The 20,562-nt window shown below is 44.1% G+C and overlaps 1 protein-coding gene across 2 annotated transcripts; it reads right to left on the reverse strand.

The window, feature by feature from the left end:
* Positions 1-878: 878 nt before the first annotated feature.
* On the reverse strand, positions 879-20,479 carry LOC139558735 (splicing factor U2AF 65 kDa subunit-like). 2 transcript variants are annotated; one of them, XM_071374116.1, is made up of 12 exons: positions 20,326-20,479; positions 19,729-19,861; positions 19,548-19,586; positions 19,000-19,109; positions 14,983-15,137; positions 11,309-11,425; positions 10,971-11,109; positions 10,799-10,878; positions 10,447-10,569; positions 10,046-10,132; positions 3,703-3,954; positions 879-2,868 (listed from the first exon to the last, which is right to left on the reverse strand). In XM_071374116.1, the coding sequence occupies exons 1-12, from the start codon at positions 20,372-20,374 to the stop codon at positions 2,734-2,736; spliced, it is 1,419 nt and encodes a 472-aa protein (XP_071230217.1). In that variant the 5' UTR covers positions 20,375-20,479; the 3' UTR covers positions 879-2,733. The 2 variants fall into 2 exon arrangements, with proteins under 2 accessions (XP_071230217.1, XP_071230218.1); XM_071374117.1 differs by lacking the exon at positions 11,309-11,425.
* Between the last annotated feature and the right edge of the window lie 83 nt (positions 20,480-20,562).

Genomic DNA, 20,562 nt, shown 5'->3' on the forward strand with positions numbered 1-20,562 from the left:
GGCCGTGCACTTTCATGCTGAAACCTGAGGTGATGGCGGGGAATGAATGGCACAACAATGGGCCTCAGGATCTTGTCACGGTATCTCTGTGCATTCAAATTGCCATCGATAAAATGCAATTGTGTTCGTTGTCTGTAGCTTATGCCTGCGCATACCGCCACCATGGGGCACTCTGTTCACAACGTTGACATCACCAAACCGCTCGCCCACACGACGCCATACACGTGGTCTGCGGTTTTGAGGCCGGTTGGACATACTGCCAAATTCTCTAAAATGACTTGAGGCGGCTTATGGTTGAGAAAATCATTAAATTCTCTGGCAGCAGCTCTGGTGGACATTCCTGCAGTCAGCATGTCAATTGATCACTCCCTCAAAACTTGAGACAGCTATGGCATTGTGTTGTGTGACAAAACTGCACATTTTAGAGTGGCCTTTTATTGTCCCCAGCACAAGGTGCACATTTTTGTGCATAGGAAACATTTCTGGGATCTTTTATTTCAACTCATGAAACATGGGACCAACCCTTTACATGTTGCGTTTATATTTTTTGTTCAGTGTAGTTATCAAAACTCACTGAATAGAACTCTGGGCTGGCATTGTCTTTTTTCCCAAGCCTACTGGGAGGCACTGTGAAATTAAAGACCGACCGATTCAAGCCTTAACCCATTTGGGAACACGTAATAGCATTTGGGAACACGTAATAGAAATGTTCTATTACCCCTTTTGATCCCCTTTTCCATCCACCATCAGAAATATTCCGCCTTGGAGCAGATCTCAGATAGTTGGCTCCATAAAATACCAAGGACGAGCCACACGCACACTCAAATTCTGATTCAATATCCTGTAGACATTAAACAGAGATCAGACAGACATCAGAGTACATTAAATATGTTTTAATGAGATCAGTCAGACCTTCTGTAAACAACCTTACAATGTAGAGGGAAGTGACGGAGTGCAAAAATTCTCACCTGCTAACCTGTTGACAGTATATGGACAGAATCAAAGCCATTCTCTTACATAATCGTTCAACCTGTTTAGGAACACAAACAATCTCAGACGTGGAGAAGCTTTGGTAATGCAAATCATCTAAAAGATCCTCAGGAGACTACAGCATTTGAAACGCAAACCTGCCAAAATAAAAGTCCATTATGAAACTCGAAGCAACGGAAAGTCTTGGGGATGGGAATAGAAAGGAAAATAATTGCAGACAGGTTCTTCCAAGTGTCATCCTTGTTGTAAAGAGAAAATCGAAAACAATTGAATAAGAAAGAGGAGTAGAAGGTGAACAAAGGGGTATGTAATTGAACTCTTCACATCGTTTTAATAGGGCCCACCCACGCCTGCAAATTATCTAGACTTTTCTATTTTATTGCCTGTCATGAACCTGAATCCATGTCATCCACCAGAAAGCCTCACACGTGCATATCCACATCCTTTTTTGGTCCTAAAGTTATCACTTTGAGGCAAAACGTACTACAAAAAAAGAGCAGATATGATTTTACAGTGAAATAAATAACATTGTGTCAATGTTGTTTTACAAAACCAACCAATGGTCGAGGCAGGGCAGTGATAACTCTTTCGGGCTGTACAGCAGTTTGTCTGAGGAGAGAGAGAGAGAGAGAGAGAGAGAGAGAGAGAGAGGGAAGCTGTAGAAGGGGAGAGTTCAGGGTCGTGTTCATTAGGCACCAAACTGAAGAAAACGGACTGATACGGGGAGGGATCTGAACTACCTGAACTTGTACAATAAGAAATGCATGTTTATTTTTTCAGTCGCAAAACATTTTGCTATGGTATGCCCTAATGAACACGACCCAAATGTATCTAGTTACAGTACCTCTGATTGGGTGAATAATATATGCAGTGCATCCAATCTAATGTAGCTGGTTGGACATATAGTAAGGCCTAAAATACAGTTAAAGACTTAACACATACAACCCTATGAGATATGGTTAATAAAACTCTGCATTTCATCATCACCGCTGTGTCATAGCATCAGCGTGGTCGAGAGCCTTCTATTACAGGCTCTGGATCTGGCCAGGTTCAGCAGGTACTTCCTGTTAATATACTGGCCTGTATATCAATGCAGTTGCCATTTTGGAGGTCTCATTGTTTTCTGTGGAATGGGGGTTGCCCACTGAGAAAGTCACATTGCATCATTTTCAGACATTTTGTTATCAAAAGAGGGCGGTGATGCTAAGTTAAAATGTACACAAAGACACTTACAATACTTGAAGGTCCCCTCAGACTTAAGTCAGTGCTGACTTCACAATAAGTGGCATTGATGTTCTGAAAATTGGGGGGAGAGCTAGAACATAAAACAAATACCTGGCTCAGGTATGGACAAAACAAAATGGTTAAAATCGTGATTGAACTTGATTCATAGGAGAAAAGTCCGAATTTGACCAATTCTGCTGATAAGTGGCCTTAAATTAACTTCAATAGGCCTCTGTTACTCATTATATCAAAGTGATAAATTAATAAATAAATACTCCATATAAATACATATTATCCACTGGCCAGACCCAGTTTGCTGTACAAAATGTACCTCTCATTCTTATAATACAATATAGGAATAATCTTTGTAACAAGTCTTCCAGTCTGCCTCTCTAGTAGCTAAATTCAAACTTTGTCTCTTTAAAAAAAAAAAAAGCAAGTTGGGAGTGTTGTGATGCTCATAAATATTCATATCATTACATAAAACTCTGCTTCTCTCCCTCTCTCTGGTTCTCAGGTCTACCAGAAGTCTCGGCGGTGGTAAGCGTCTGGGTCACAGTACTTGGTCACCACCACCCTGTTGGCAAACTTCCTGCCTGTCAGCGCCTGCATGGCCTTCTGGGAGTCAAACAGGGTCATGAACTCCACAAAGATCTGAGAGAGGGAAAGAAAAGGATAGGAGAGTAGGTGAATAGCCATTCTGTATGGAACCAGACAACCATGTTAAATGTAATTCTACAGCAATCAACTATGATAAATCTTTACACATACACAAAAGGCTTATTGCATTGGAAACTTATCTTAAGCCTAGGCAAAAGTGATATGTTATGAAATGCTTGTTTGATGGGAGGTGAAAGGCAAACTTCTTCAAGGAATTACATTTTTTATTCAAACATTGTTTACCCCCTTTTTCTCCCCAATTTCGTGATTACAATCTTGTCTCATCGCTGCAACTCCCCAATGGGCTCGGGAGAGGCGGAGGTCGAGTAATGCGTCCTCCGAAACATGACCCGCCTAACAGCGCTTCTTAACACCCGCTCGCTTAAGCCGGAAGCCAGCTCCAACAATGTGTCAGAGGAAACACCGTTTAACTGACGACCGAAGTCAGCCTGCAGGCGCCCACCACAAGGAGTCGCTAGAGCGTGATGAGCCAAACCCTCCCCTGACCCAGACGACGCTGGGCCAATTATGCGCTGCCCTATGGGACTCCGGGTCAAGGCCGGTAATGACACAGCCTGGGATCGAACCCAAGGCTGTAGTGACGCCGCAACACTGCGAAGCAGTGCCTTAGACCGCTGCGCCACTCGGTAGGCCAGGGAATTCAATAATTTAACCTGAACTGAACGGATTCACTTTAAAACTGTACAATTTCAGAATGCACACCACACAAACTCTCCTCAAATCACTGCAACAAACACCCCCATGCATCATGACCCCTCATATCTTAACATCCAGGTACTCCTTTACCCCTCCCCTTGCTCATCTCACCTTCCCAGTGCCTGGGACCTCCAGGCCATCCACGGGCCGGGGGATCTCAATGCTCTTCACCTGTCCGTACTTGCCGCACTCATCCCGGACGTCCTCCACGATCTCCTCATACTCCTCGTCATCCAGCAGCTCCTCCACAGCCACCATGTTCATCAGGCAGAGGACCTCAGTGGGTAGGCCACCCAGCGAAGCCATGGAGGTGGGCATCAGGCCTGGCACCTGGAGGGTCACCGGGGTCTGGTTCATACCCGTCTGATGGGGGAAGGGTGGGGAGAGGTGTTGGCGATTGGGAAGGTTGAAAGAACATGAGCACTTTTAGAAAACGTTTTAGAATGTTTAGGGTGTAAAACACATAAGAATTTTTAAAAACATTGTTCAATTTCCAACTTGTTTTTGTAATAATAATGCGTCTACTTTGCAGTTGTGCATATGCTTAGTCAATCCGTAGTCAGCTCTGGATTGTCCTGATTAAGTTATGAAACAAAGCTTGATGTTCTAGGTCAGTCAGTCACACCCCCCCCCCCCCCCCCCACCATTTTTTTTTTATATACATAAACCTCTGGAAAAAATTAAGAGACCACTGCAAAATTATCAGTTTCTCTAGTTTTACTATTTATAGGTATGTGTTGTTTGTGTAAAATTAACATTTTGTTTTATTCTATAAACTACTGACAACATTTCTTCTAAATTCCAAATAAGAATATTGTCATTTAGAGCATTTATTTGCAGAAAATGACAACTGGTCAAAATAACAAAAAAGTGTTGTCAGACCTTGAATAATGCAAAGAAAATAAGTTCATATTCATTTTTTAACAACACAATACTAATGTTTTACCTTAAGAGTTCAGAAATCAACATTTGGTGAAATAACCCTGATTTTCAATCACAGCTTTCATGCGTCTTGGCATGCTCTCCACCAGTCTTTCACATTGATGTTGGGTGACTTTATGCCACTCCTGGCGCAAAAGTTTAAACAGCTCGGCTTTATTTGATGACTTGTGACCATCCATCTTCCTCTTGATCACATTCCAGAGTTTTTTTTTGGGTTCAGGTCTGGAGTTTGGGCGGGCCATGACAGGGTCTTGTGGTGGTCCTCCATCCACACCTTGATTGACCTGGCTGTGTGGTATGGAGCATTGTCCTGCTGGAAAAACCAATCCTCAGAATTGGGGAACGTTGTCAGAGCAGAATGAAGCAAGTTTTCTTCCAGGACAACCTTGTACATGGTTTGATTCATGCGTCCTTCACAAAGACAAATCTGCCCGATTCCAGCCTTGCTGAAGCACCCCCAGATCATCACCGATCCTCCACCAAATTTCACAGTGGGTGCGAGACCTGGAGAGGCCTACAAGCCACAGTATCTCACACCCACCGTGGAATTTGGTGGAGTATTGTTTTTTCCAGCAGGACAATGCTCCATGCCACAGCCAGGTCAATCAAGGTGTGGATGGAGTGTGATCAAGAGGAAGATGGATGGTCACAAGCCATCAAACAAAGCCGGGCTGCTTGAATTTTTGCGCCAGGAGTGGCATAAAGTCACCCAACATCAATGTGAAAGACTGGTGGAGAGCATGCCAAGACGCATGAAAGCTGTGATGGATGTTTTTTTATATGAAAGAATCCCTCAATCTACACATAATACCCCATAATCACTAAGCAAAAACTGGTTTTTAGAAATATTTACAAAATACATTTACATAACTATTCAGACCCTTCACTCAGTACTTTGTTGAAGCAGCTTTGGGTATGACACTACAAGCTTGGCACACCTGTATTTGGAAAGGTTTCTCCCACTCTTCTATGCAGATACTTTCAAGCTCTGTCAGATTGGATGGGGAGTGTCGCTGCACAGCTATTTTCAAATCAAATCAAATATACATATTTAGCAGATGTTATTGGGGGTGTAGTGAAATGCTTGTGTTCCTAGTGCAGTAGTATCTAACAATTCACAACAATACACAAATCTAAAAGTAAAAGAATGGAATAGATACTACTGCACTAGGAACACAAGCATTTCAAAATTAAACGTAATTAAGAAATATAATATAAATATTAGGACGAGAAATGTCAGAGTGGAATTTACTAAATACAGTAGAATAGAATACAGTATATATACATATGAGATGAGTAAAGCAAAATATAAAACATAATTAAAGTGACTAGTGATCCATTATTTAAAGTGGCCAGTGATTCCATGTCTATGTATATAGGGCAGCAGGCGCTGACGTGCAGGGTTGAGTAACCGGGTGGTACCCGGCTAGTGATGGCTATTTAACAGTCTGATGGCTTTGAGATAGAAGCTGTTTTTCAGTCTCTCGTTCCCAGCTTCGATGCACCTGTACTGACCTCGCCTTCTGGATGGTAGCGGGGTGAACAGGCCGTGGCTCGGGTGATTGATATCCTTGATGATCTTTTTGGCCTTCCTGTGACATCAGGTGCTGTAGGTGTCCTGGGGGGCAGGCAGTGTGCCCCGGTGATGCGCTGGGCAGACCGTACCACCCTCTGGAGAACCCTGCGGTTGTGGGTGGTGCAGTTGCCGTACCAGGCGGTGATACAGCCCGACAGGATGCTCTCAATTGTGCATTGGTAAACGTTTCTGAGGGTCTTAGGTACCAAGCTGAATTTCTTCAGCCTCCTGAGGTTAAGAGGTGCGGTTGCGCCTTCTTCACCACACTGTCTGTGTGGGTGGACCATTTCAGATTGTCAGTGATGTATACGCCGAGGAACTTGACGCTTTCCACCTTCTCTACTGCGGTCCCATCGATGTGGATAGGGGGGTGCTCCCTCTGCTGTTTCCTGAAATCCACAATCAGCTCCATTGTTTTGTTGACGTTGAGAGAGGTTATTTTCCTGGCCCCCCTCTGCCAGGGCCCTCACCTCCTCCCTGTAGGCTGTCTCGTCATTGTTGGTAATCAAGCCTACTACTGTTGTGTCGTCTACAAACTTGATGATTGAGTTGGAGTAGTGCGTGGCCACGCAGTCATGGGTGAACAGGGAGTACAGAGGGGGGCTAAGCACGCACCCTTGTGGGGCTCCTGTGTTGATGATCAGCGAAGTGGACGTGTAGTTTCCTACCGTCACCACCTGGGGGCGGCCTGTCAGGAACTCCAGGACGCAGTTGCACAGGGCGGGGTTCAAACCCAGGGCCCCGAGCTTAATGATCAGCTTGGAGGGTACTTTTGTGAGGCTGAGCTATAGTTGTCACACCATGATCTGTTTCACCCGTCTTGTGCTTGTCTCCACCCCCCACCAGTTGTCTCCCATGTACTTATACCTGTGTTTTCTATTTGTCTTTTGCCAGTTCTTCTGGTCTTGTCAGAATGTTCTCCCGTTTTCCAGTATCTGTAGTTTCTGTTTTCCTATCCTCCCGGTTCTGACCATTCTGCCTGCCGTTCTGTCCCTTATTGTGCTGTCTTGGATTACTGACCTCTGCCTGCCCTGGACCTGCCGTTACCCTGCCCCCTGTTTTGTAATAAACATCTGAAATTCAAACTGTCTGCCTCCTGTGTCTGCATCTGGGTCTTATCCCGAGTCGTGTTAATAGTCAATGAACAGCATTCTGACGTAGGTATTCCTCTTGTCCAAATGGGATAGGGCAGTGTGCAGTGCAATGGCGATTGCATCGTCTGTGGATCTATTGGGGCGGTAAGCAAATTGAAGTGGGTCTAGGGTGTCAGGTAAGGTAGAGGTGATATGATCCTTAACTAGCGTCTCAAAGCACTTCATGGTGACAGAAGTGAGATCTACGGGGCGATAGTCATTTAGTTCAGTTACCTTTGCCTTTTTGGGTATGGTGGACATCTTGAAGGAAGTGGGGACAGCAGACTGGGATAGGGACAGATTGCATATGTCCGTAAAAACTCCAGCCAGCTGGTCTGCGCATGCTCGGAGGACGTGGCTAGGGATGTTGTCTGGGCCGGAAGCCATGCAAGTGTTAACACGCTTAAATGTCTTCCTCACATCGGCCACGGAGAACGAGAGCACACAGTCCTTGGGAGCGGGCCGCGTCGGTGGCACTGTGTTATTCTCAAAGCGGGCGAAGGAGGTGTTTAGCTCGCCTGGAAGCAAGACATCATTGTCCGTAATCCGTGATTGTCTGTGACCCTGCCACACGCATCTCGTGTCTGAGCCATTGAATTGTGGCTCCACTGTCTCGGAACGGACGTTATGCCTGTTTGATTGCCTTAAAGAGAGAAAGACTACACGGTTTGTATTCGACCATATTCCCAGTTACCTTGCCATGGTTAAATGCTGTGGTTCGCATCTATCCACAATTTGCGGTTTGGGTAGGTTTTAATAGTCACCGTTGGAACATCCCCTATGCACTTCCTGATTAACTCAGTCACTGTGTAAGTGTACATTTTATTCTCAGAGGCTACCCGGAATATATCCCAGTCCATTTGATCAAAATAATCTTGAAACATGGATTCCGATTGGTCAGACCAGCATTGAATAGACCTTCGCACGGGTACTTCCCGTTTGAGTTTCTGCCTATAGGAAGGGATGAGCAAAATCGAGTCATGATCTGATTTGCCGAAGGGAGGGCGGGGGGAGGGCCTTGTAGGCATCTCGAAAAGGCGAGTAGCAGTGATCTAGTGTTTTCCCTAAAATAGTACTACAGTCAATGTGTTGGTAGAACTTCGGTAGCATTTTCCTCAAATTTCCTTTGTTAAAATACCCAACTACAATAAATCAGGATATGTGGTTTCCAGTTTGCATGAAGTCCAGTGTCGTTCATTGAGGGCATACACTGAACATTAGCGAGTAATATACTCAGAAGCAGTGGATGGTGTACCCGCCTCCTGAGTCGGACTAGAAGTCCACTCTAATTACCTCTTCTCCACCGGCGGCGACTTGAAGCAGTCTCTGGGGGGTATGAACAAAGGATCCAATTCAGGAAAGTTGTATTTCTGGTCATAATGCTGGAGAGTTACCTATGATATCGAAAAGTTATTTCCGGCTGTATGTAATAACACAAAACCATTTCTGGGCTAATAATGTAAGAAATAATACATTAAAAAAACAAAATACTGCAAAGTTGTTTAGGAGCTAGAAGCAGAGCTGCTATGTCTGTTGGCGCCATCTTGCTATGCAAGATGTCTCTTCAGAGATGTTCGATCGGGTTCAAGTCCGGGCTCTGGCTGGGCCACTCAAGGACATTCAGAGAATAGTCCTAAAGCCACTTCTGCATTGTCTTGGCTGTGTGCTTAGGGTCGTTGTCCTGTTGGAAGGTGAACCTTCGCCCAGTCTGAGGTCCTGTGCGCTCTGGAGCAGGCTTTCATCAAGGATCTCTCTGTACTCTGTACTCCGTTCATCTTTCCCTCGATCCTGACTAGTCCTTCCAGTCCCTGCCTCTGAAAAACATCCCACAACATGATGCTGCCACCACCATGCTTCAACGTAAGGATGGTACCAGTTTTCCTCCAGATGTGACGCTTCGCATTCAGGCCAAAGAGTTCAATCTTGGTTTCATCATACCAGAGAATCTTGTTTCTCATGGTCAGTCCTTTAGTTGCCTTTTGACAAACTCCAAGCTGGCTGTAATGTGCCTTTTATTGAGGAGTGGCTTCCGTCTGGCCACTACCATAAAGGCCAGATTGGTGGAGTGCTGCAGAGAAGGTTGTCCTTCTGGAAGGTTCTCCCATCTCCACAGAGGAACTCTGGAGCTTTGTCAGTGACCATCGGTTTCTTGGTCCCCTCCCTGACCAACGCCCTTCTCCCCTGGTTGCTCAGTTTGGCCGGGCGGACAGCTCTAGGAAGAGTGTTGGTGGTTCCAAACTCCTTCAATTTAAGAATGATGGAGGCCACTGTGTTCTTGGGGACCTTCAATGCTGCAGACATTTTTTGGTACCCTTCCCCAGATCTGTGCCTCGACACAATCCTGTCTCGGAGCTCTACGGAAAATTCCTTCGACCTCATGGCTCATGGTGTGCCTTTCCCAATCATGTCCACTCAATTGAATGCACTGTATGTGCGCGTGTGTGTGTGTGTGTGTGTGTGTGTGCGTGTGTGTGTGTATTTACAGTACCAGTCCAAAAGTTTGGACACCGAATCATTCAAGGGTTTTTCTTAATTTTTTACTATTTTCTACATTGTAGAATAATAGTGAAGACATCGAAACTATGAAATAACACATATAGAATCATGTAGTAACCAAAGTAGCCACCCTTTGCCTTGACGACAGCTTTGCACACTCATGTTTTCCCACGTTTTGTGCCTTACTCACACATTTTCCCCTCATTCCGTCTTCCATTTCGAAACGTTTTCTACCGTTTGCTCCTTTTGAACAGCACCCAGTTGTAAAGTGTGCCTCTACTTGTAGTCTATCATCTCTGCTACTCACCAGAGCTGCGTTCTTGGCCCCAACACTGGCTCTCTGGACCAGGAGCTTCTTGTCCCCCAGCTGCATCCCATTCAACCCTGCAATTGCCTGAGACAGCAAACAGACTTAGAACAGAGGGATGCATCACAATAGTCAAAATTAGTTTCCTATCCACATCTCCTTTCCTTCAACATCGCTGATCTGCTAAGGCTGGACGGGTGACAGCAATATGGAAGACGACTACTATGAGATTGGCTTTCACCTGGCCAGGTATATCAGATCAGTGCGGATTAAAGACAGACAGGGTAGCCACGTTGCACTATTGACATGCAGCCCAACAGTTTGTGACCTTATGTTAACCTCAAATCTATAACAAGAAACATATTGCACACAGCAATACAGGTGCAATATCTGACGCTGACCTGGTCGTTCAAATTGACGTCCACATATTCACAGAAGGCGTAGCCCTTGGAGAGGGCTGTGGCGCTGTCTTTGACCAGGTTGAAGGCCTTCAGAGGACCAAAGGAGGTCAATAGCTCTTTTACCTGGGGGGGGGGGGGGGGGGGACAGGAAAACACAAACAGGAAGAAGACAGGAAAACACAAACAAATAACAAAATAATATAAGGGGATGGATTGCTCTATCAGTAATATTGTCTGAACTAAAACAAATTAATTCTCGACCTTGATGATTGACAAAAATAAACAGTAGTAAATGTATTGATCATTCTAGAGACTTGGAAAGAAGGACTTGAATAAGTTAGAAAGGACTGACCTGATCATCATTAAGGTAATTTGGCAAGCCACCGATGAAGAGTTTGTGGGCTGAGTCTGGCACCACGGTCGAAACCACTCCTAATCCAAGCAACAGTGAGAAATAGGCTTGAGACATTTTTGATTGAAAATCAGAGGATTCAACTGGGTCAACAATCTTTTGAAAGACCCACCTGGTACATAGACACTGGGGCTCTCACTCATGCCGGGCAGGGGCTGGTAGTCGTGAGGCCGTCTGATCTTCAGGCTCTGACCCTGGAAGATGATGCCGTCAAAGGCCATGGCCTGGGTCGTTTCGTCCACTGAGCGGAACTGGAAGAGGAACAGGTGGAGAGAAGGTCAACATTATGACGTGCTATTGTAGAAGCATGCAGAACTCAACGATACTTCAGCACTCAGGACAGCAACTGTTAGCGGGCAATGCAAGTTAGCTAATAACTGCCATCCATGATCTACATGTATTTTATGCCATTTCATGTTTATACTAAATACATTTTAGTTGAGCACACACCTCGAGGAAGGCAAAGTTCTTGTCCTGGTTTATCTGTACAGCTAGAACAGGGTTGCCAGGGGCCTGGGTGAGTCCGCCAAGGCACATCTGGGCATTGAAGAAATCCATCATTGCCTCCTATTGACACAACATGGACGACCACTTATACGTTTTGCAGTGGGGAAGGCAGAAGTACATAGAATCAGCCTGGTCGAGAGCCTTCTATGACACAGTAGTGATGATGAAATGCAGTTATTTTTAACCATATCACATAGGGTTGAGGCGTGTGGAGGATGAATCAGAATTAGTTGGGTAACATAGATAATTAAGATGTTTTATTTGCATAATATGCTTCTGTGAGATACTTGTCATTAGAATGTATCCCTTTGGACTAAAGTGTTGGCAGTTGCACTTTCCCCTCAGCTGGGGCTCAGTCACCTGGGGCCCAGAGAGGGGAGAGGTCAGGCTTGTCTTTCACATGTCCCTGGTGCTATGCAGAATATCAGAAAGGGAAGAGGACAGAATGGAACATTGTCTTCATATGTGAATGTGTCTTTACCTATTCTTAAACCATGTGAAGGGATGGCGTGATTAATGGGGAACCAATTACTTGTCTCCACAATGTCTGTGCGCCAGTCACAGTCCTTTTCCCATTGGGGGGAGGTGTATGGCAGTGTCTGGAAACATTGTATGTCCTCTCTGATCTTACACTTATCCTAGGATAGTGTATGACCTGGAGGCTCACTCCCCTCAGTGAGCTTGTCCAGGAGTGGGGTCAAGAGGGGGTTTACTTGAGATGGGAGTATCTAGAGTTGATAATTGATATATGCCATTGGATGAGTTGGTGTTTTTGTACTATGAAGTACAAGGAACGAGATTAGAACCTCGTCTGAGGGGCCAAACTGAATGATAATTTATAGCGAATGTTATCTGGCTAAGGGATACTCCTTTCTCAAGAAAAAGTATTTCTTTGTGAACTGTTCCTAAGATCTGTGATTCGTCAGTGTAAGTTGAGAGGGGTGTATCTTGGCTATAAAAGATTTTTGTACTTTTCTGGTGGTACTTCTCAACGGTTCATTATAAATAGTGAATTGTTGAAAGTCAAATGCTATTGCAAAGCTTATTATTATTATTAAAGATGTAGTTTAAGTATAACTCTGACTGGTGTGTAGTTTGTAACTCTCCTCATTTGGTAAAGCAGAAATATGCCACCACAGGCGTTAGTCTTTAACTGTATTTTAGGCCTTAGGTCCGATCAGCTACACTGAACAAACGCAACATGCAACAATTTCAAAGATTTTACAGAGTTACAGTTCATTAAAGGAAATCAGCTAATTGAAATAAATTGATTAGGCTCTAATCTATGGATTTCACATGACTAGGAATACAGACATGCATCGGTTGGTCACAGATACCTTTAAAAACAAAAGTCATCCCAAACATGCTCAATGCGTGACATGTCTGGTGAATATGCAGGCCATGGAAGAACTGGGACATTTTCAGCTTCCAGCAATTGTGTACTGATCCTTCCGACGTGGGCCCGTGCATTATCATGCTGAAACATGAGGTGATGGCGGCGGATGAATGGCTCGACAATGGGCCTCAGGATCTTGTCACGGTATCTGTGCATTCAAATTGCCATCGATAAAATGCAATTGTGTTTCTTTGTCCGTAGCTTATGCCTGCCTATACCATAACCCCACCACGGGGCACTCTGTTCACAACATTGACATCGCCCATACACGCTGTCTGCCATCTGCCTGGTACAGTTGAAACCGGGATTCATCCGTGAAGTGCATACTTCTCCATCGTGCCAGTGGCCATCAAAGGTGAGCATTTGCCCACTGAAGTCGGTTACAACGCCAAACCGCAGTCAGGCCAAGACCCTGGTGAGGACGACGAGTACTAAGATGAGATCCCCTAGACGGTTTCTTAAAGTGCTGAAATTCTTCAGTTGTGCAAACCCACAGTTTCATCAGCTTTCCATGTGGCTGGTCTCAGACAATCGCGCAGGTAAAGAAGCCGGATGTGAAGGTCTTGGGCGGACGTGGTTACACGTGATTTGCGGTTGTGAGGCCGGTTGGAGGTACTGCCAAATTCTCTAAAAACGATGTTGGAGGCGGCTTATGATAGAGAAATGAACCTTCTATTCTCTGTCAACAGCTCTGGTGGACATTCCTGCAATCAGCATGCCAATTGCACACTCCCTCAAAACTTGAGACATCTGTGGCATTGTGTTGTATGACAAAACTGCACATTTTAGAGTGGCCTTTTAGGTGCACCTGTGTAATTATCATGCTGTTTAAAATCAGCTTCTTGATATGCCACACCTGTCAGTCAGGTGGATGGATTATTGTGAGAAAGAAGAATGCTCACTAACAGGGATGTCAACACATTTGTGCACAACATTTTAGAGAAATAAGTTTTTTGTGCATATGGAAAATGTTAGGGATATTTTATTTCAGCTCATGCAACATGGGACCAAGACTTTACATGTTGCTTTTATATTTTTGTTAGGCTACAGTTGAAGTCGGAAGTTTACATACACTTACGTTGGAGTCATTAAAACAAATTTTTCAACCACTCTAACATTTCTTGTTAACAAACTATAGTTTTGGCAAGTCGGTTAGGACATCTACTTTATGCATGACACAAGTACTTTTTCAAAAAAATGTACAAACAGATTATTTCACTTATAATTCACTGTATCACATTTCCAGTGTTTCAGAAGTTTACATACACTAATATTGACTGTGCCTTTAAACAGCTTGGAAAATTCGAGAAAATTATGTCATGGCTTTAGAAGCTTCTGATAGGCTAATTGACATAATTTGAATCAATTGGAGGTGTACCTGTGGATGTATTTCAAGGCCTACCTTCAAACTCAGTGCCTCTTTGCTTGACATCATGGGAAAATCAAAAGAAATCAGCCAAGACTTCAGAAAATAATTGTTGACCTCCACAAGTCTGGTTAATCCTTTGGAGCAATTTCCAAACGCCTGAAGGTACAACGTTCATCTGTACAAACAATAGTACACAAGTATAAACACCATGGGACCACGCAGCCGTCATACCGCTCAGGAATTGAGTGTATGTAAACTTCTGACCCACTGGGAATGTGATGAAAGAAATAAAAGCTGAAATAAATAATTCTCTCTACTATTATCCTGACATTTCACAATCCTAAAATAAAGTGGTGATCCTAACTGACCAAAGAAAGGGAATTTTTACTAGGATTAAATGTCAGGAACGTGAAACTGAGTATACATTTATTTGGCTAAGGTGTATGTAAACTTCCGACCTCAACTGTACATTAGATTGGGTGAATAATATATGCAGTGCATCCAATCAGTAACTGGATGTGAAATTGATAAATCTGGTTGTGTTCTTTAGGGCAGACTGCAGCTATTTGTCAAGCGTTGCATTGACTTCACTTGCTATGGTAGCTGATGTGTATAGTCATCAGCATATACAGAGAGACAGGCTTCACTCAGAGCCAGTGGCAAGTTATTAGTAAAGATTGGTGGGAAAAAAACCTCAGTCTGCTTCATGTGAATTATATACCCTTTTCACACCATCATGCCAACCCAAACCGTACTGCAACTATGTTGAATGCTTAACCAGGCCAGCACAGTACCGCTCAGCTTGGCTCTGCTCAGTAGTGTGGAAAGGGTAGCCGTTTCCCCATTACCTACCTCTATGATGCCAAACGGTATGTTGCCTACGTAGAGCCTCCTGGCCTGCCTGGTCATTTGGCTGCCCACCACTGGTACAGAGGTGGGGGCGGGGGGCAGCCCCTCTGGAGTTATCATGGTGGGCAGCAGGGCCGTGGCTGGGATCTGGCCAGCAGCTGAGAGAGGAACATGGACTCAAGTTAGATATGAGTCTAATGGAGAAGAAAAACTCAACACCTGCTCTTTCCATGACATAGGCTGACCAAGGGACTCCAGGTGAAAGCTGTGATCCCTTATTGAAGTCAAAGAGTAGATGAAGGGGAGGTGACAGATTAGAGAAAAGTTTAAGCCTTGAGACATGGATTGTGTGCCATTTAGAGGGTGAAGTGGGCAAGACACAAGATTTAAGTGCCTTTGAACGGGGCATGACAATAGGTTCCAGGCGCACCGGTTTGTGTCGAGAACTGCAACGCTGGTGGGTTTTTCACTCAACAGTTTCCCGTGTATATCAAGAATGGTCCACCACCCAAAGGACATTTGGGGGGGGGGCGCAATATTAAGAAGGTGTTCTTAATGTTTTGTACACTCAGTGTATGTATGACTATATACAGTGCATTCGTAAAGTACTCAGACCCCTTCACTTTTTCCACAATTTGTAACGTTACAACCTTATTTTTTTCTCCTCATCAATCTACACACATTACCTCATAATGACAAAGTAAAAACAGATTTTTTGAAATGTTGGCAAATATATTTAAAAATAATAATAATAAAAAATAACATTTACATAAGTATTCAGACCCTTTACTCAGTACATTGTTGAAGCACCTTTGGCAACAATTACAACCTCGAGTCTTCTTGGGTATGACGCTACAAGCTTGGCACACCTGTATTTGGGGAGTTTCTCCCATTCTTCTATGCAGATCCTCTCAAGCTCAGGTTGAGAGACTTGTACCGAAGCCACTCCTGCGTTGGCTTTGCTGTGTGCTTAGGGTCGTTTTCCAGTTGGAAGGTGAACCTTCGCCCCAGTCTGAGGTGGTTCCAAACTTCTTCCATTTAAGAATGATGGAGGCCACTGTGTTCTTGGGGTCCTTCAATGCTGTAGAAATGTTTTGGTACCCTTCCCCAGATCTGTGCCTCGACACAATCCTGTCTCGGACCTCAACAGACAATTCCTTTGACCTAATGGCATGGTTTTTGCTCTGACATGCACTGTCAACTGTGGGACCTTACATAGTGTGTGCCTTTCCAAATCATGTCCAATCAATTGAATTTACCACAGGTGGACTCCAATCAAGTTGTAGAAACATCTCAAGGATGATCAATGGAAACAGGATGCACCTGAGCTAAATTTCGAGTCTCATAGAAAAGGGTCTGAATACTTATGTAAATAAGGTATTTCTGTTTTACATTTTTTATAAACTTGCAAATGTCTAAAAACCTGTTTTCGCTTTGTCATTATGGGGTATTATTGTGTGTAGATTGATAAGGATTTTCTTAAATTAAATGTAATCAATTTTAGGATATGGCTGTAACATAACAAAATGTGGAAAAAGGCAACGGGGTCTGAATACTTTCCAAATGCATTGTATTTATGTACAGTTGAAGTCGGAAGTTTACATACACTTAGGTTGGAGTCATTAAAACTTGTTTTCTACCACTCCACAAGCTTGACACAAGTAATTTTTCCAACAATTGTTTACAGACAGATTATTTCACCTATAATTCACTGTATCACAATTCCAGTGGGTCAGAAGTTTACATACACTAAGTTGACTGTGCCTTTAAACAGCTTGGAAAATTCCAGAAAACTATGTCATTTACATTTACATTTAAGTCATTTAGCAGACGCTCTTATCCAGAGCGACTTACAAATTGGTGCATTCACCTTATGATATCCAGTGGAACAACCACTTTACAATAGTGCATCTAACTCTTTTAAGGGGGGGGGGGGTTAGAAGGATTACTTTATCCTATCCTAGGTATTCCTTAAAGAGGTGGGGTTTCAGGTGTCTCCGGAAGGTGGTGATTGACTCCGCTGACCTGGCGTCGTGAGGGAGTTTGTTCCACCATTGGGGTGCCAGAGCAGCGAACAGTTTTGACTGGGCTGAGCGGGAACTGTACTTCCTCAGAGGTAGGGAGGCGAGCAGGCCAGAGGTGGATGAACGCAGTGCCCTTGTTTGGGTGTAGGGCCTGATCAGAGCCTGAAGGTACGGAGGTGCCGTTCCCCTCACAGCTCCGTAGGCAAGCACCATGGTCTTGTAGCGGATGCGAGCTTCAACTGGAAGCCAGTGGAGAGAGCGGAGGAGCGGGGTGACGTGAGAGAACTTGGGAAAGTTGAACACCAGACGGGCTGCGGCGTTCTGGATGAGTTGTAGGGGTTTAATGGCACAGGCAGGGAGCCCAGCCAACAGCGAGTTGCAGTAATCCAGACGGGAGATGACAAGTGCCTGGATTAGGACCTGCGCCGCTTCCTGCGTGAGGCAGGGTCGTACTCTGCGAATGTTGTAGAGCATGAACCTACAGGAACGGGTCACCGCCTTGATGTTATGTCATGGCTTTAGAAGCTTCTGATAGGCTAATTGACATCATTTGGGTCAATTGGAGGTGTACCTGTGGATATATTTCAAGGCCTACCTTCAAACTAAGTGCCTCTTTGCTTGACATCATGGGAAAATCTAAAGAAATCAGCCAAGACCTCAGAAAAAAATTGTAGACCTCCACAAGTCTGGTTCATCCTTGGGAGCAATTTCCAAATGCCTGAAGGTACCACGTTCATTTGTACAAACAATAGTACAAAAGTATAAACACCATGGGACTACGCAGCCGTCATAACGCTCAGGAAAGAGACGCATTCTGTCTCCTAGAGATGAACGTACTTTGGTGCGAAAAGTGCAAATCAATCCCAGAACAACAGCAAAGGACCTTGTGAAGATGCTGGAGGAAACAGGTACAAAAGTATCTATAGCCACAGTAAAACAAGTCCTATATCAACATAACCTGAAAGGCCGCTCAGCAAGGAAGAAGCCACTGCTCCAATTCTGCCATAAAAAAGCCAGACTAAGGTTTGCAACTGCACATGGGGACAAAGATCATACTTTTTGGAGGAATATCCTCTGGTCTGATGAAACAAAAATAGAACTGTTTGGCCATAAAGACCATCGTTATGTTTGGAGGAAAAAGGGGGAGGCTTGCAAGCCGAAGAACACCATCCCAACCATGAAGCACGGGGGTGGCAGCATCATGTTGTGGGTATGCTTTGCTGCAGGAGGGACTGGTGCACTTCACAAAATTGATGGCATCATGTGTAAGAAAAATTATGTTGATACATTGAAGCAACAGCTCAAGACATCAGTCAGGAAGTTAAAGCTTGGTTGCAAATGGGTCTTCCAAATGGACAATGACCCCAAGCATACTTCCAAAGTTGTGGCAAAATGGCTTAAGGACAACAAAGTCAAGGTATTGGCCATCACAAAGCCCTGACCTCAATCCTATAGAACATTTGTGGGCAGAACTGAAAAAGCGTGTGAGAGCAAGGAGGCCTACAAACCTGACTCAGTTACACCAGCTCTGTCAGGAGGAATGGGCCAAAATTCACCCAACTTATTGTGGGAAGCTTGTGGAAGGCTGCCCGAAACGTTTGACCCAAGTTGAACTATTTAAAGGCAATGCTACCACATACTAATTGAGTGTATGTAAACTTCTGACCCACTGGGAATGTGATGAAAGAAATAAAAGCTGAAATAAATAATTCTCTACTATTATTCTGACATTTCACATTCTTAAAATAAAGTGGTGATCCTAACTGACCTAAGACAGGGAATTTTTACTCAGATTAAATGTCAGGAATTGTGAAAAACTGAGTTGAAATGTATTTGGCTAAGGTGTATGTAAACTTCCGACTTCAACTGTACGTATTAAGTGAGAGGGACTGAGTTGAATATTTTCATACAAAATCGCATTAACAGCCTTTGCTTTTGAGCAAAAATAATACGGACCATGATGTGACACTATTATAGTGAGTGCTGACAAACTGACCCTGCATAGCCTTGTACTGCAGGGGGGTGATATGCTCGAAGCCTGGTGCCGGGACATCCCAGTACTTCCTCACTTTCTTCTTCTTCTCTCTGTGCAGAGCTGGAAGGCGACTGTAGGAGAGAGACAGGAGGGGACAGGAGAGATAGACATATAGCCTTGCAATGCAGAGACCGTGTGGACGGAGGTTAATGGATAGCACAAAAGTATGGGAATCAATGGGATATAAAAATACATTTTGGATTGATAGTTATAACACATTGCTCTTCGAACTCTATCTACCTGGCATCTACATGCTCCCATTTGTATATGGTTTAAACATCAGACATTTACCACAATATAAGCCCCGATTTCAAAGCAAGCCTCTGACCATTATAGATCCAAGTCGTCTACCCTTACCTTGACCTTGTTTGTATTAAGAACCATTCTAACATTAGAACACTCAACAACCACCAAGTATATTACTTAACTAACAGATGGACAGCTGACCCATAATTAGCAGTTCAACTTTGATAGTGTCATGCACGTCACTGTCTGCTGTAATACTGTACCTCACAACAGTCTCTTGGGATTGTTTTTGAGTCTGTATGCTGAAATAACAGTTAAAACAAGGGTATTTTGTTAATTCTTGCATAAAGGTGGGGAAATAGTTGAAACCAGTCAATGATCCACAGAAAGCTATTCACACAAAATGGAAGTGCAACTCATTTCAAATACTTGTACAGTATCCACCTGCGCCTGTGTCGACGACGTTCCTTGCTGTCGCTTTCCCTGCTCTTCCTGCTTTCCCGGCACCTCTTCTTCCTCTCTCGGCTGAGACTGCGGGACGGGGTACGCCACCCATGCCGATTCTCCTTGTCCCTCTCTGAAGGGGGAAAGAGGGAGGAAGAGGCGGCGAGCAGGGGAGAGTCACAGTGACAAAGTCACAGGATCCCTTAGTTGCAGCAGGAAAGAAAAATCCTTATGTATACTGCTTTAAAAAAGTAATATGCACAAGTATATGCTGCTACTCCTGTTATAGCTAACGTTAGAGTTAAAAGGCAATTGCCATTCACGCTATCCACATGCAGAGAAAGCACATCTGTAGGCATATCTGTAACACTATTCCCTGATTCTACATTGCACAAACGTGTCCTGGTTTAGTAGCATGTGAGTCTGTGTGTCGTAAATTAATATTGTTTTGGTAAACAAATCATAGGCCTAGTGCAAGGAGCTAGCTGACAGCAATGTAGTGACAGCGAGCTACTGGTATGCTAGCTCGCTATAATAATCTCTAAGGGCTAGCCGGTCAAATTAACCTTTACTATAGGATGAATGGGCAACACTCACCTTTCTTATTTTCAGTCAACAATCTCTCGAATTCATCAAAATCCGACATTTTAGACCTAGATTGGATGATTTATCTTGTTAGTTTAGCTACCAAGGCTACAAATAAACACAGCTTGTTTGAATCAAGACTGGAGACAGGAAATTAGGACGCCCTCTGTCGGCATGGAATAATACTGCTCTAGTGTGTGCGGAACAGAGGCATTCTGGAACATTTTTCAGAGGCCAGTTAAAAAGACA

The sequence above is a fragment of the Salvelinus alpinus genome, chromosome 29, assembly GCF_045679555.1.
Source record: "Salvelinus alpinus chromosome 29, SLU_Salpinus.1, whole genome shotgun sequence".
Lineage (NCBI taxonomy): Eukaryota > Metazoa > Chordata > Actinopteri > Salmoniformes > Salmonidae > Salvelinus > Salvelinus alpinus.